Source organism: Leucoraja erinacea, chromosome 16, assembly GCF_028641065.1.
Source record: "Leucoraja erinacea ecotype New England chromosome 16, Leri_hhj_1, whole genome shotgun sequence".
Classification (NCBI taxonomy): domain Eukaryota; kingdom Metazoa; phylum Chordata; class Chondrichthyes; order Rajiformes; family Rajidae; genus Leucoraja; species Leucoraja erinaceus.
In genome coordinates this window covers 5,356,753-5,371,243 of record NC_073392.1, presented here as the reverse complement: position 1 = coordinate 5,371,243, position 14,491 = coordinate 5,356,753, and the positions used below count along the sequence as shown (strand labels likewise).

Here is a 14,491-nt window from a genome sequence, read left to right as displayed (position 1 = left end):
ACAAACATGCATGCATTTTCAACACATTCACATCTCAGTCACCACAAGATGTGAATGTAAAACACTCTGAAAACCATGGGGAAACCTCCCTCCAAATTGTTGGAAAGCATGCACACGTCCCGGCTGCATGAGTCTTTGGAGTGCAACCTAAAACTAGCCAATGTACCCAACGAGGCATTGTCTTGTAGTAAGCTGGAAAATAGCATGACGTCAGTGAGTTATTGTTAAGTGAACAACGGGAAAACCCTGCACAAAGCACAAATACATCTAAGATCCTACATTGTACAAACTTTGGGAAGATTGACTGAATTGACAACTTCTCAATCCGAATGAATTGGATGAAGAATACTTCCCTCTCTCAGACGCATTCAGGATGCTTGTTTCTTTACAATAACTCCGTTGGTTCCATAATATGAGCACCTACCCTTTAGAGTTAAGCTTGATCCAAGTTCCACATTACTGTAAAGTATCTGAGACATTTTATTTGCATTGTTTCTATTCTCTCTCTCTCTCTCTCCCCCTCTCTGGCTCCATGTTTCAAAGGCTTTTGCTTGGTGGTCTGACTTGATGGTTGAACATGCCGAGACCTTCCTCTCGCTCTTTGCCGTCGACATGGACAGTGTATTGGAGACGCAAGCACCGGACACCTGGGACAGCTTTCCATTGTTCCAGCTGCTCAATGATTTCCTGAGGAGTGATTGTATGTATTCATGTTTTATCAAGAACCTTTGCATTCTGTTCCATTTATATTTTAATGACTAGTTCTTAACTTTCGTTGTAATGGAGTCCGCATTGATAACGTTGCACTGAGCGCCGTGTGCCAATGTGTTTGGGAGTATCGGGGAGGACCATTAGTTTACACAATAAGAGGAGAGGGTGAATGCAGGGAGTCTATTACCAAGGGCAGGGGAATCAAGAACCAGAGCACATAGGTTTAAGGTGAGAGGAGCAAGATTTAATAGGAACCCCAAGGGCTAATCTTGCATTCGGAGGGTGGTGGGTGTATGGAACGAGCAGGTAGTTGAGGCAGGTACTATCACAGCATTGAAAAGACACTTGGACAGGTACATGGATAGGAGCGGTTCAGAGAGATATGGGTCAAATGCAGGCAAATGAGACTAGCTTAGATGGGGCAACTTGGTCAGCATGGACAAGTTGGGCCAAAAGAGCCTATTTCTGTGCTGTGATAGACATGGCAATTCTGCCCCTTTGGAGACTACAAAATGTTCAATTGTGCTTTATTCCCACACGTGCAAAGTGTAAATGCACAGTGAATTTATTTCCTTACAAACAGTCCAGTAGAGTATTACCTTTCCACTCCCGATTAGCAATTGTATAGAAATAGTCTACTGAGCTCACATGCAAAAGGCGCCATGTTTTGCCGCCATTTTCCGAGTCCAGTCCAGATTTTTTTTTAATTAAACAAAAATAAATTGAATCACTTATTGCAAGAATAATATATACAATATAAAACAATACCAAACAAAACCAACCACCGTAATACAAAATCACCCAATTATCTAAACAAATATTCTTAAATGTTACACTCTTAAAACAACTGTATTATCATCCTTATTACGGATGCAGAGGAGAGAATTAGAAAGCACTTCCTTGCACAAAGGTTCGTCGAGTAGTGAAGTCCCCCTACCCTTAGTGGCTGTGGTATTTGGACAGTGAAACGTGTTGGTAGATTTTAATCAAACATGAGAATAAAGATGAATGGAGCAACAACAGGAAAATAGATTCCAGGAACAGATTACCAAAGACCTAATTGAGTGGCAGAGACTGATTGGTTTGACTGTGTTGCGAATCTTTCTGCGTTCCCATTAATACAGCTTTATAAATCTTAAATCCCAATTTCAGACAACCTGTTGAATGGAAAATTCCACAAACACCTCCAGGATGTCTTCGCTCCTCTTGTGGTTAGATATGTCGACCTGATGGAGTCATCGATTGCACAGTCGATTCACAGGGGCTTTGATCGGGAATCGTGGGAGCCTGTAAAGTAAGGACACCTCTTTTCATATATTTTGAGTTGAATGCTGCTGGCTGTAGATTGACACACGGTGACCAAACTTAGAACCAAGGTGCCACATTTTACAGCAGAATCTGTACAGTGAATTGTAAGATGCAAAATAAGGTGGTGCAGTGGTAGAATTGCTTCCTTACAGCGACAGAGATCCTGACTACAGGCGCTGACTGTTCAGAGTACGTACATTCTCCCCGCGACCTGCGTGGGTTTTTCACCGGGTTCTTCCGTTTCCTCCCACACTCGAAAGACGTACAGGGTTGTAGGTTAATTGGCTTCAGTAAAATTGTAAATTGTCCCTAGTGTGTAGGATGGTGCTAGTGTGTGGGGATCACTGTTTCTGCACTGTATCTCCAAACTAAACTAAACGAAAATTAACTTCCAGCATTCAACTTAAAGAAAAACTTCAGGATGTATAACTAGAAATGTGCCGTGTTTGCCGTAATAGTCTAGATAGTCATGTTTTATCTGTTTCGATACTCTCGGGAACATTTTCTTGGACTAAATAAACTTGCAATTCACTAACGTCCCTCCCACTTTATGAAACTTTGTTGATAAAAAGTGCAAAACTATCATGTTTAGACTGAGAAATATATTCAACTACAAACTCAATCAAAACCCATACTGCACAGTATAATTTAATGTCATACATATCTGATATCTACATTGTAGTAGGAATCCAAATTTTCATAGTGGAAAGTTTGACAATTGAAATTCATCTTTCGTTAAATATCCTGTTAAATATATTATGGAATTCTTTTAAAGAAAAATAAATTCATGGGCAACACAGTGGTGCAGCTGGAAGAGCTGCTACCTCACAGCGGCAGAGACCCAGATTTGATCCTCACCTTGGATGCTGTCTGTGTGGAGTTTGCACGTGTGTGTTTCCCTGTGACCGCCTGTGTCTCCTCCGGGGCCTCCAGTTTCCTCCCACATTCCCAAAGACGTGCAGGTTTTGTAGGTTAATTGTCCTCTGCAAAATTGCCCTAAGTATGTGGGGAGTAGGTGAGAAAGTGGGATAATATAGAACTAGTGTGAACGGGTGATCAATGGTCGGTGTGGGCTGAAGGGCCTGTTTCCATCCTCTAAATTAAACTAAAAAAGCTGACTGCCTACTAGTCAAATGAAATAAAGTTGAACTGAAGCGAAGGTGAAATTTGAAGGTAAAATACAGACGTTATCACAAAAGGCAAAGATACAATCACCTTTGGAGTGCTCCTGTATTTACCCTACACCCTGCTTGCCTGACCAAGTTTTAAATCTGCACTTCGTAAATACAATTAAGTTCAATGCATTGTCATTGAATTGTATTGCAATGTAAATGAGAAATTAGAGATAGTTTACACTTTGGGTGCAGAAAGAAAGGTTCCAGTGGTGAGCCACCCACGACTACAATCCCTCCCCAGCCACAAATCATTGTCCATGCTCTCACCCCAACAGCAACTATTTGGATCAGATATCCAAGAATAATCATTGTATGTGGAATCTACCACGCAGCAATGGGAAACGAGACAATGATTTTTTTTTTCAATGCAAAACTAAGCAGTAGTTCCTGGACCACATTATATGTGGTTTAACATTCCACCAACTCTGTACAATGTGTTGAATGGCAGGTGTGTTCCATTCAGGTCTTTGACCAGTTTCTTGCTGTGGTCCACTTATTCACACGCTGCTGTAAAATGAGCTTCACAGGCAGAGCCTTTGCAACCAAGCCCAGCAAAACTCTGACCAATTTGCCTTCTGTCTGTAACTAAAGTCCCCCATTGAGTTTTAAGAATGAGAGGAGGGTGGATCATAGCTGAGAGCAGGTGGGAAGGTCATTGGTTTAGTTCACTTCCATCTGACTGCCACAGGTTTCGCTCAACATAGGTTTCATAGAATAGAGAACAGTACAAGCACAGTCTGAGGAAGGGTTCCCACCCCAAACGTCACCTGCTCTTTATCTCCAGAGATGCTCCTGAGTTAACTCCAGTATTTTGTGTCTCTGCACAGCACACAAGCAGGCCCTTCAGCCCACAATATCTGTACTAAGACAAACCAATTTCATCTGCCCGCGTGTGATCCAGATCCCTCCATTCCCTGCATATCCATGTGCCTATCTACAAGTCTCTTCAGCGCCACTATCGTGTCTGCCTCCACCACCATCCCCGGCTGCATGTTCCACGAATTCCCTGCCACAGAGGGCAGTGGAGGCCAAGTCGCTGGATGGATTTAAGAGAGAGTTAGATAGAGCTCTTGGGGCTAGTGGAGTCAAAGGGATATGGGGAGAAGGCAGACACGGGTTATTGATGGGGGACAGTGCTGGCTCGAAGGGCCGAATGGCCTCCTCCTGCACCTATTTTCTATGTTTCCATGTTTCTTACACACCACCCTCTGTGTTAAAAAAAGCTTGCCCCGCACAAAAGAAATATTCCACTCTCCTTACGTACACGTGACAATAAAGTATAATTGAACCATCCCTTAAACTTTGTCCCTCTCACCTTAAAACTAAATCCTCTAGTCTTTGCCATTTCCACCTTGGAGAAGAGGTTCTGACTGTCTACCCTATCTATGCCACTCATAATTTTACATAATTCTATCGGGTCTCCCCTAAACCTCTGACGTTCCAGAGAAAACAATCTGCCCAACATCTCCTTGGTGCTGTTACCCTCTAATCCAGCTGCAGTATCTTTCTGATAAAGCACCTCTGCCGCCTGTCCAACATCTCGGGTGCTGCCGGTGTGGAGTATGCACGTTCTCTTTGTGACTGTGCGGGTTTCCTCCAGGTCCTCCGGTTTCCTCCCACATCCCAAAGACGTGCGGGTTTGTAGTTTAAATGGCCTCTGTACATTACTCCTAGTGTGTAGGGAGTGGATGAGAAAGTAGGCTAACATATAACTGGTGTTAAGGGGTGATCGATGGCTGGCATGGACTCGGTGGGTCGAAGGGCCTGTTTCCGTGCTGCGTCTTCCAATTAAAAATAATAAATATGTGGCACGAATATTTGTGATATCTCTGCGTACAAATATATTTGTAATTTTATTTGTATATTTTCTCATTTCATGGCTGAGCATTGGAGACCCCAGCGAGGCTTGAGCTTGACATATAGTTCTCTGCCGAACGTCGCGGGATGTTGTATGTTTTTTTTTTTTTTTTTTTTTTTTTTTTTTTTTTTTTGTTTTTTTTTTTTTTTTTTTTTTTTTTTTTTTTTTTTTTTTTTTTTTTTTTTTTTTTTTTTTTTTTTTTTTTTTTTTTTTTTTTGTTTGTAGTTTTTACAGTGTTTATTGCCTTTAAGTCTATGCTGTGCGTGCTTAGCAGTTTGTAGACCCCAGTGAGCAATACTTGTCATAGTTCTCTGTTTACAAACGTGACAACCCATTGACATGTTAGTCATTTGTGCCTGTCCAGTCTACCATTTCTTGCTGCCAAATAGCAGTTTGTAGACCCAGTGTTTAGAGCAATACTGTCAAGTCTATGTGAAAGCCAAACGCTTTTTGCCCGTTTAAAGGACCATTGGGGCCCTGCTCATTTCTACCATAGTGCCAAATAGTATCTCAAAAATGGCAGTAGTGCAGCGATGGTACTGATCTTTTTTTTTCCCCATTTGCTTCCGAGTGCTGCTGCACACAAACAACTTCTGTTCTCTCTGCTGCCTGTCCCTCTCTGTGCCTGAAGAGGGCATAAGGATGCAAATTTAATGCAAATAAAATGCCAGTGGCTGCAGCCAGACTGACTGTGGCAGGTGTATGTCACAGGCAAACGTCCCCATTTAAAAACCCCACGCCACACTATTTTCCACTGCTGTTCAACTTAAGCAAGCCGGTTAAAATGTGTAGGAAGGGACTGCAGATGCTGGTTTCTACAAAGTGGCGGAGCAACTCAGTGGACCAGGTAGAGAAAAGGAACAGGAGATGTTTTGGGTCGGAACCCTTCTTCAAGACTGAAATCAGCCTGCAGGAGGGTTCCAACCCAAAACGTCACCTGCTCCTTTTTCTCCAGAGATGCTGCCTGGCCCGCTGAGTTATTCCAGCATGTAGAGTCTATCTTAAGAAAGTAGATACTTATTTATGACTTTTTAATGTGAAGAAAACATTAGATTTTACTTTAGACTTCAGATATACAGCACGGAAACAGGCCCGTTGGTCCATCAGCAATCACCCCCCCATTCACTAGCACCATCCTACACACTCGGGGCAAGTTACACTTTTTCCAAAGCTAATTAGCCTACAAACCTGTACATTTTTGGAGTGTGGGAGGAAACCAGAGCTCACAAAGAAAACCTCCAGGGCCACAGGAGGCACGGGTTCAATCCTGACCTTGGCTGCTGTCTGTATGGGCTTTGTACCTTCTACCTGTGACCACGTGGGTTTTCTCCAGGTGTGCTGGTTTCCTCCCACACTCCAAAAGATGTACATGTTTGTAGGCTTCTGTAAATTGTCCCTAGTGTCTAGTACAGAACCAGTGTACGGGGGTGGTCTCTGGTCATTGTCGACTCGGTGGGCCGAAGGGCCTGTTTCCATGCTGTATCTCCAAAGTCTATGTTCATAGAGGAATGTTTGCGAACTTGTCTACATTGCTGCTTGCATATGCAACTTTTATTTCGCCAAGCTTGGTCTGCGTTTTGGAAAAGACCAATATATTGATGTCAAAATTTAATTCTGAAGTTCAATTTTAAAATATTATACAAAGAATAATGGCATGTAACTGACTCACAAAAATATTGCTGCAAGTTAAGAGGTTTTTGTTAATGAACATAAGGATGATTTTAATTTACTGATGATATAAATGTAATAACATATTTCATGTCACAAGCATTTTATTTTTGTTTGTCAATAATCAATTTATTTGTTTCAAGATGCCTGTTATCTTATTATTATTTCCAACTTTGCTTAACTCTTGCTGTTACAGCATTCAGAAAATCCACAGCAAGCTCTTAGGTCATGGACATGTTCTTGATCAATGGAATTTGTTTTGAAACAATTTTTTTTATTTGCTGTGAATTTTTTGATAGTTGTGTGAATTAATTTAGAGGTGTCACTTGCTTCCACATCCACATCTACATTGTCACTGTGATGGTGTTTTCTTTCTGTCTGTTTCTTCCACAGGAGTTTAACGAGTAATCTGCCCAATGTGAATCTACCAAATGTGAATCTCCCTAAAGTACCAAATCTTCCAGTTAACCTCCCACCAATGCCTAGTTTTTCTGCTTCATCCTGGATCGCTACTATATACGATGCAGAGTGTGTATTGAATACACGTTAGGTCTGATTTGTCACCTAAGGCAACCTGGCATGAATTTGCACTTCATAGCTGTATGATCGTAATCTGAAATGTCATTATTTCCATTTCGGTGCATATGACGACAAAGTCATTCTTCGCAAGAAAATATCAAAGCAGATATCCAATTAGCTTTCGTTGAAGACATCTATTTTAAATTTAGTAAAGGAAGTAACTAAAAAATACGTTTGTTGCCTCAACTAATCAAATAATCGCCATAGACCCGGGTTCGATCCTGACCTCGGGTGCTGCCTGCGTGGAGTTTGCACGTTCTCCCTGTGACCGCGAGGGTAACCTCTGGGTACTCCAGTTTCCTGCCATATCCCAAAGACGGGCAGGTTTGTAGGTTAATTGGCCCTCTATAAAATTGCCCTACATGTGAAGTAAGTGGATGAGAAAAGTGGATAGCTTGGAACTAATGCGAATGGTTGTGTGACTCAGTGGGCCCAAGGACCTGTTTCTTGTTCCACACTGTATCTTCTTTTAGAACAAGCGTGTCCTCTCCTCATTCATGAATATATTTTCATTATATTGTGAACCCAGCACATTTTCCCTGAATTTTTGGACACAATAATATTTTAGAGCCTAATGGTCCATAACTAAATAATTCAGAGATACCTATCTAGTCAAAATTGAATGTCACTTTCATTTCCATAGTTTGTTATAATATGTACACCTTCTGACTCAGTGTGTAACATGTCATCGATGATGCTTACCAATGTTTTAATGATATTTGTATTTAAACGTAAGACAGAATCATCCGTTCATTTGAGATATAGAGATGACTTTGTATCCCATTCCCACACTGACCTTTCTGTTCTGGGCCTCCTCCACTATCAGAATGAGGCCACTTGCAAATTGGAGGAACAGAACCTCATATTTTACAAGTAGCCCTAATATTCCCTCTCTCTGTGCCCCTCCCCCACTTTGGTCAACCTTCTACTGTCACTGTTTGTATCCCTTCGTTGTCACCTCTTCTGCAACCAACAATGGACCATTGTGGGCTCCACCTTTCTTGTGTTATCGGTGCTGGTTCCGTACCTTTTCATACCTCTTCCCTAACTCTCATTGTGATGAAGGGCCTCGACCCAATAAGTCACCTATTCCCTTGCTCCAGAGATGCTGCCTGACCCGCTGAGTTACTCCAGCATTTTGAGTCTGACTTTGTTACCCAATGGTTTAAGCAAACCAGTATATGGCAGCCAGCAACACTACTGTATCATAGGAATTAACAATCCAATTACAAAGCAAAAAAAATGTTTTAATTTTGCTTTCAAGAAGTATCTGATCACTTGAATTTTTGTAAACCCCATAATTTGAATTATATAAAAGGAAACATTTTAACAATGTAACGTGCAAAGTTGTTAACTACATGCATACTTAACAGGTTTAAATGCATTCAAATTACTGAAAGCACGACATACAGCCTTGCAAAGTGGGAAACATTCCAAATTCAAGAAGAAAAAAAAGTTTTTTCATGCCAGGTTGACTATATGGAAGACTAGATTAGGAAACATATGAAAATGGAATGCAGAAATGATTTTCCATTTTCCTTTGTTGCATGCCGTGTGATAGTTTGGAAAGATATGGATCAACCATTGTCGGAAAGCTAAGTCAACAACCACAACAAAATCTTATCGCGGCCTGCCCCATCCTCTTAACGTAGCCAACGTTAGATGTTGACCTGCTATTTAAATGTGATGCACTTTGTAGCATGTTACGAGATATCCTTTATAATGTACAAACTCGTTATAACGTGCACAATACTTGGCTCACCCAAGGACTGTTATATTGAGGATGGGCATGCAATAATACGCAAATAAATCAGGCAATAGATGCACAGCTCATAATGCCTGGTTGAGTGGTTGTGTTCTTGGTTCTCCGGAAGTAATGGCATTATTCTTCAGTGTGCTTGCAGAAAGCACTTTGTTGTGACATGGATAATTTTCGTCAAAATTAAGTTGACTTATAAGATGCTTGATTCTATATCTTTCCAAGGGAACTGGATTACTTCCAACCTCCTTTCATGCAATATTTGCAACCCTCTCCCTTTTGTGCAATAGATGAATTACTTTAACTGTGATCTCTGTAGACAACTGATAAGGGTTCGCACCCCCACCCACCCCCAAAAAAAAAAAAAAAAAATGAACTCTCTTAGGAATATGTTCGTGTCACCACAGAGTTCGCGCAAGGTGAGGGTTACCTTGGCATGCTGGGGTATGGTCTCATCCCACGGTAGCTTTCTCCACGCTCTGAAGTAATCATTACTACAGTGCAGCTGGCATCCATCACATTGGAAACGCACGTTGCCATATGTTGTTTCTGCAGATGATGCCAGCAGTAATGGTAATGCATGGTGTGTACAACATCTTAAAAAAAAAAAAGTGCAGTGTTGGCATTAGTGGTTTGCGAGGATGAATTTCATGAGGCAAGAAAATGTGTTTCGAATCTCAAAGTGAAGCCAAGCTGCTAAAATTCTGAATCGCACGGGATTAGTTCATCAAATGGCGCCGGCCACGACCCGCCGACCTATTCTCGTGCTGCTTGGGATTTTCTGTGGAGGAGCGTTATTTGATTATCACAAAATTATTTAGCCCTGGTCGCCCAAAATAAGACAGCTGTTGGCACGGGGTGAAGAGAACCGCCAAGCCTCGCCGACCACTACTTACCACAAAACCACCTGATCCCGACTCGAGTTTTTGAGAGACATGTTTTGATCCGTGCATGAAATCTCAACGTAAAACGACCACTAATGGTTGTAATTCCAGGTTACTTTTTACCATACACTTTTTTTTTTTTTTTTTTTTTTTAAACGCACTTGTTCTCTGGTAACTTTGAAAACTTTTTCCTTTGCCGTCCTTTTCGATTGTTAACTGTTACGCAACATGAGACAACAAGCCTTCAAGGTGTATGATAAAAAAAAATCCAGAGCTATGACTATGGAGACCTTACACCCAATATTCCCCCCTTGTTTATTGACTGCTGTACACCCCAGGCATTGATTGCAGCTTCTTTGATGGCTGGCGGGTGGCGGAGAGTGGTTTTAACATCCTTGCTTTCTTTGCAGCAATGGCTCAGGTACCTCAGAAGATCTGTTCTGGAAACTGGACGCCCTGCAGACCTTTATAAGAGATCTGCACTGGCCAGAGGAGGAATTTGCCAAGCACCTGGAGCAAAGGCTGAAGCTCATGTCTAGCGATATGATTGAATCATGCGTTAAAAGGTTAGGCTTTCTATGGAAGGATTAAAGACAAGCCCAACAAGTATTTGTGTGAGAACATAATCCCTATTTAGTGATTATCTATAAGATTTAATTATCGTTAATGATTGCCAATTTAGATATAATGGAACCCTGTTGTATTACAGCGACGAGCTTGTCACAGCACGTCAATCATCCGCTGTCCACAATTCTGTATTACGATCACTTACAAACGTAATCTTAATTAGATATTACATGGGAATGCTAACTGGTGACAGAGTTAGACAAGTGGTTTGAAATGTGACCCCAGAGTTTCACAAACTTCCTCCACCTCTAGAAACCGCATGTCGCAGTAAGTTGAATATTGCAGACAGCAGAGTAATGCACAGGGGAAATAGAAGGGGCCATGTTTCAAAGTATTTTGCAATCATTCTATGAAACAATGACGGTTTGATACGAAGAAGACTTATGATTTAATTAAAAAGTACAATCTTATTCTTGTCCCTGGCAATGTGCCCCCAACACCATTTGTGTGTTTGTGATTTTAAAACAATCCTTTCTCCCCCCCCCCCCTCCCCCCCGCCCCGCTCTGGTAGGACGAGGGTTGCATTTGAAGCCAAGCTGCAGAAGACCAGCAGGTCAACAGATTTCCGTGTCCCACAGTCAATATGCACCATGTTCAACGTGATGGTCGATGCCAAGGCACAGTCCACAAAGCTTTGCAGCATGGAAGTGGGCCAGGAAGTAAGTTAACACTTTTTCATGAAAATTAGTAGTTCTATATGAGCGGCTTACAATAGAAATCAGATTTAGCTGCTGTCATTCATTACATAATTATAATGTTCGAATCAAAATATTTATACTGGTAACAAAGATGATCTATTTTGTGCATAATACATTGAACAAAGCAGTACCAACTATTAAACCAACCTACATTAACCCTTCACTACGTAATCTGTGCTGCAGTGGTCCAAAGATAGATGTCTGCTTATAAATAAATATCTGCAGAGAATTAGACTTTACAGATTAGATTGCCTTTCCTATTGCTGAAAGAAACAGTCTCCCACCAGCAACTCTGTCGAAAGCCTCTGGCATAGGTACGTAGAACAGTAAGGCACAGGAACAGAACCCTGAATATCTACGTTCAACATGTAGCCAAGTTGAACTAATCTCATAGAAACATAGAAAATAGGTGCAGGAGTGGGCCTTTTGGCCCTTCAAGCCAGCACCGCCATTCAATATGATCATGGCTGATCATCCAAAATCAGTACCCCATTCCTGCTTTCTCCCCATATCCCTTGATTCCGTTGCCTGCATTTGATCTGTATCCCTCCATTCCCTGCATATCCAAGACCAATCTAAAAGCCTTTTAAATGCCACTATCATATCTCTCACCACCACCACCTTAGTTCCATTGTTCAATCATGCACCATGTTCTGGGTAATAAAATGCTTGTTCCGTACATCCCCTTTAAATGTTACCCCCCTCACTTTAAAGCTCTGCCCACTGGTCTTTGACATTTGCACCCTGGGAAAAAGGTTCTGACTACCCTGTCTATGCCTCTCCTAATTTTATATACTTCGATCAGGCCTCCCCTCAGCCTCTGACCCTCCAGAGAAAACAATCCAAGTCTGTGCAACCTCTCCCTGTGGTGAATACCCGCTGATCCAGGCATCATTCTAGTAAGTATCCCCCTGTACCCTTTCAAAAGCCTCCACATCCTCCCTGTATTAACCTACAAAACCTTCGGCCCACTGAATCCACACTGACCACCGATCTCCCACTCACACGAGTTCTCTGTTATCCCACTTTCTCACCCGCTCACTACTCACTGGGGGGCAATTTTAGTGGACAATTAACCAGCCAACTCGGACGTCTATGGCATGTGGGAGGGAACCAGAGCACCTGACGGTCACCGGGAGAACATGCAAACTTCACACAGACAGCACCCAAGGTCAGGATCAAACTGGGCTCTCTGGCACCGTTAGGAACTTTACCAGCTACACCACGGTTTATAGTTGTCCTCCCGTCATTTCTTAACTTACACATTTGTTTAGTTGTTCTGCCTGTTAGTTTTTCTGAGAAGTTTCTTATTAATAGATAATAGACAATAGGTGCAGCAGTAGGCCATTCGGCCCTTTGTGCCAGCACCACCATTCAATGTGATCATGACTGATCATCCCCAATCAGTACCCCGTTCCTGCCTTCTCCCCATATCCCCTGACTCCACTATCTTTAAAATCTTGTTATTCCTAATGGTACAACTGAAATTTCTAATCCTAGTTAAATTTAGTCTGGTGCATAGTGTAGAGTTACATTGTATGTTGAGTCAGTGCACATTCAGAATAATTATTTATAATATATATAAATGTAGGCAGTCTTGTCATTTAATTCTCTTCCTTAAAACCAGTATTTTCTATTTTCTATATACTCTCCAGACACTGTTGTTAGAATCAATTATGTACTAAGTTTATGCATTAACATATAAGATTGTTAAGGGCTTGGACACACTAGAGGCAGGAAACATGGTCCTGATGTTTAGGGAGTCCAGAACCAGGGGCCACAGTTTAAGAATAAGGAGTAAGCCATTTAGAACGGAGACGAGGAAACACTTTCTCTCATATAGAGTGGTGAGTCTGTGGAATTCTCTGCCTCAGAGGGAGGTGGAGGCAGGTTCTCTGGGTGCTTTCAAGAGAGAGCTAGATAGGGCTCTTAAAGATAGTGGAGTCAGGGGATATGGGGAGAAGGCAGGAACGGGGTACTGATTGGGGATGATCAGCCATGATCACATTGAATGGCGGTGCTGGCTCGAAGGGCCGAATGGCCTACTCCTGCTCCTGCATCTATTGTCTATTGTCTATTGACTTTGTGGATGTTTTCTGCTTGCTAACACATTTCCCACCACTGAATGATTCCATTTGTATTGTTCTATGTTCCACTGAGTTTAACTTACAGTAGATCTCTTCAGAAGATTAGCAGCATCTCAATTGTTTTCAGATCATATTTTCTGTGACATACTGTATGTGCCTGTACTTTAATGATTCTGTCAGTTGCATCTCTCATCTGAACTCATTAGCTACTGCATGTTCAGGTTGTGCTCTTGTTAAACAACACTGCACATCTGAGACCTGTTTCTCTGTACAATCTCGCTATGCCGTTCTACTTCTGTGTGGTAATGGCCATACACATGTAGACAAACAGGGCATGGTTTAATGCCGGCCTTGTATCATAAATGCAAGCCTGTCCTGGGACCCATCTTCAGGCTGGTGGAGTAGGGAGGAGAAAGCTGGAAAAGAGAGGTAAATGTGGTCGGATCAGCAGAGTAGGTTTAGTTTCGAGATACAGCACAGAAACAGGCCTTGCGACCCGCGGGGTCTGCACCAACCAGCGATCCCCGCGCATTAACATTATCCTACACACACTGGGGACGATTTTTACCATTGATAACAAACCAATTAACCTACAAACCTGCACGTCTTTGGAGTGTGGGAGGAAACCCATGCAGGTCACGGGGAGAACGTACAAACTCCATACAGACAAGTACCTGTAGCCAGGATCGTACCCTGGTCTCTGGCGCTGTAAGCTCTGTAAGGCAGCAACTCTACACTACGCCACCGTGCCGCCCACAAATATGTGACATAAGGTAGAGGTGAAAAGGAGACAAAAGGATGACAGACATTGTGGGTCAAAGGTCATGCATATTCTATGTTCTACATTCTAAGAGCAACATTCATCAACAATACACACAAATTCCTCTTATGTTTTATCGTATATGATGCCCCCCTCCCCCCACCACCAAAATATTGGAGTACCAAACAAATGATTTCGGACAGAACTAGATAAAGGAGCATATTTTTTAGACACAAGGCCCACCTGTACAACACACGACATAATGCTCTGGAATAACTCAACGGGTCCTGCAACATCTCTGAAGTACATGGATATATAACATTTCAGGTCGGGACTTTAGACTTGAGAGATACAGTGCGGAAACAGGCCATTCAGCC

General features: G+C 42.1%; 1 protein-coding gene across 9 annotated transcripts in view; it reads left to right on the top strand.

The window, feature by feature from the left end:
* The window catches only part of cadpsa (Ca2+-dependent activator protein for secretion a), a 279,926-nt gene that overhangs the window by 217,203 nt on the left and 48,232 nt on the right, over nucleotides 1–14,491 (top strand). For 6 of the 9 annotated variants that reach the window (XM_055647594.1, XM_055647589.1, XM_055647588.1 and 3 more), the window contains 5 exons: nucleotides 544–700; nucleotides 1,864–2,005; nucleotides 7,114–7,248; nucleotides 10,353–10,508; nucleotides 11,081–11,228. In XM_055647594.1, coding sequence (XP_055503569.1) covers nucleotides 544–700; nucleotides 1,864–2,005; nucleotides 7,114–7,248; nucleotides 10,353–10,508; nucleotides 11,081–11,228 — 738 coding nt within the window. The remainder of the gene's footprint in view (nucleotides 1–543; nucleotides 701–1,863; nucleotides 2,006–7,113; nucleotides 7,249–10,352; nucleotides 10,509–11,080; nucleotides 11,229–14,491) is intronic. The other 3 variants (XM_055647592.1, XM_055647591.1, XM_055647593.1) reach the window with 1 other exon arrangement.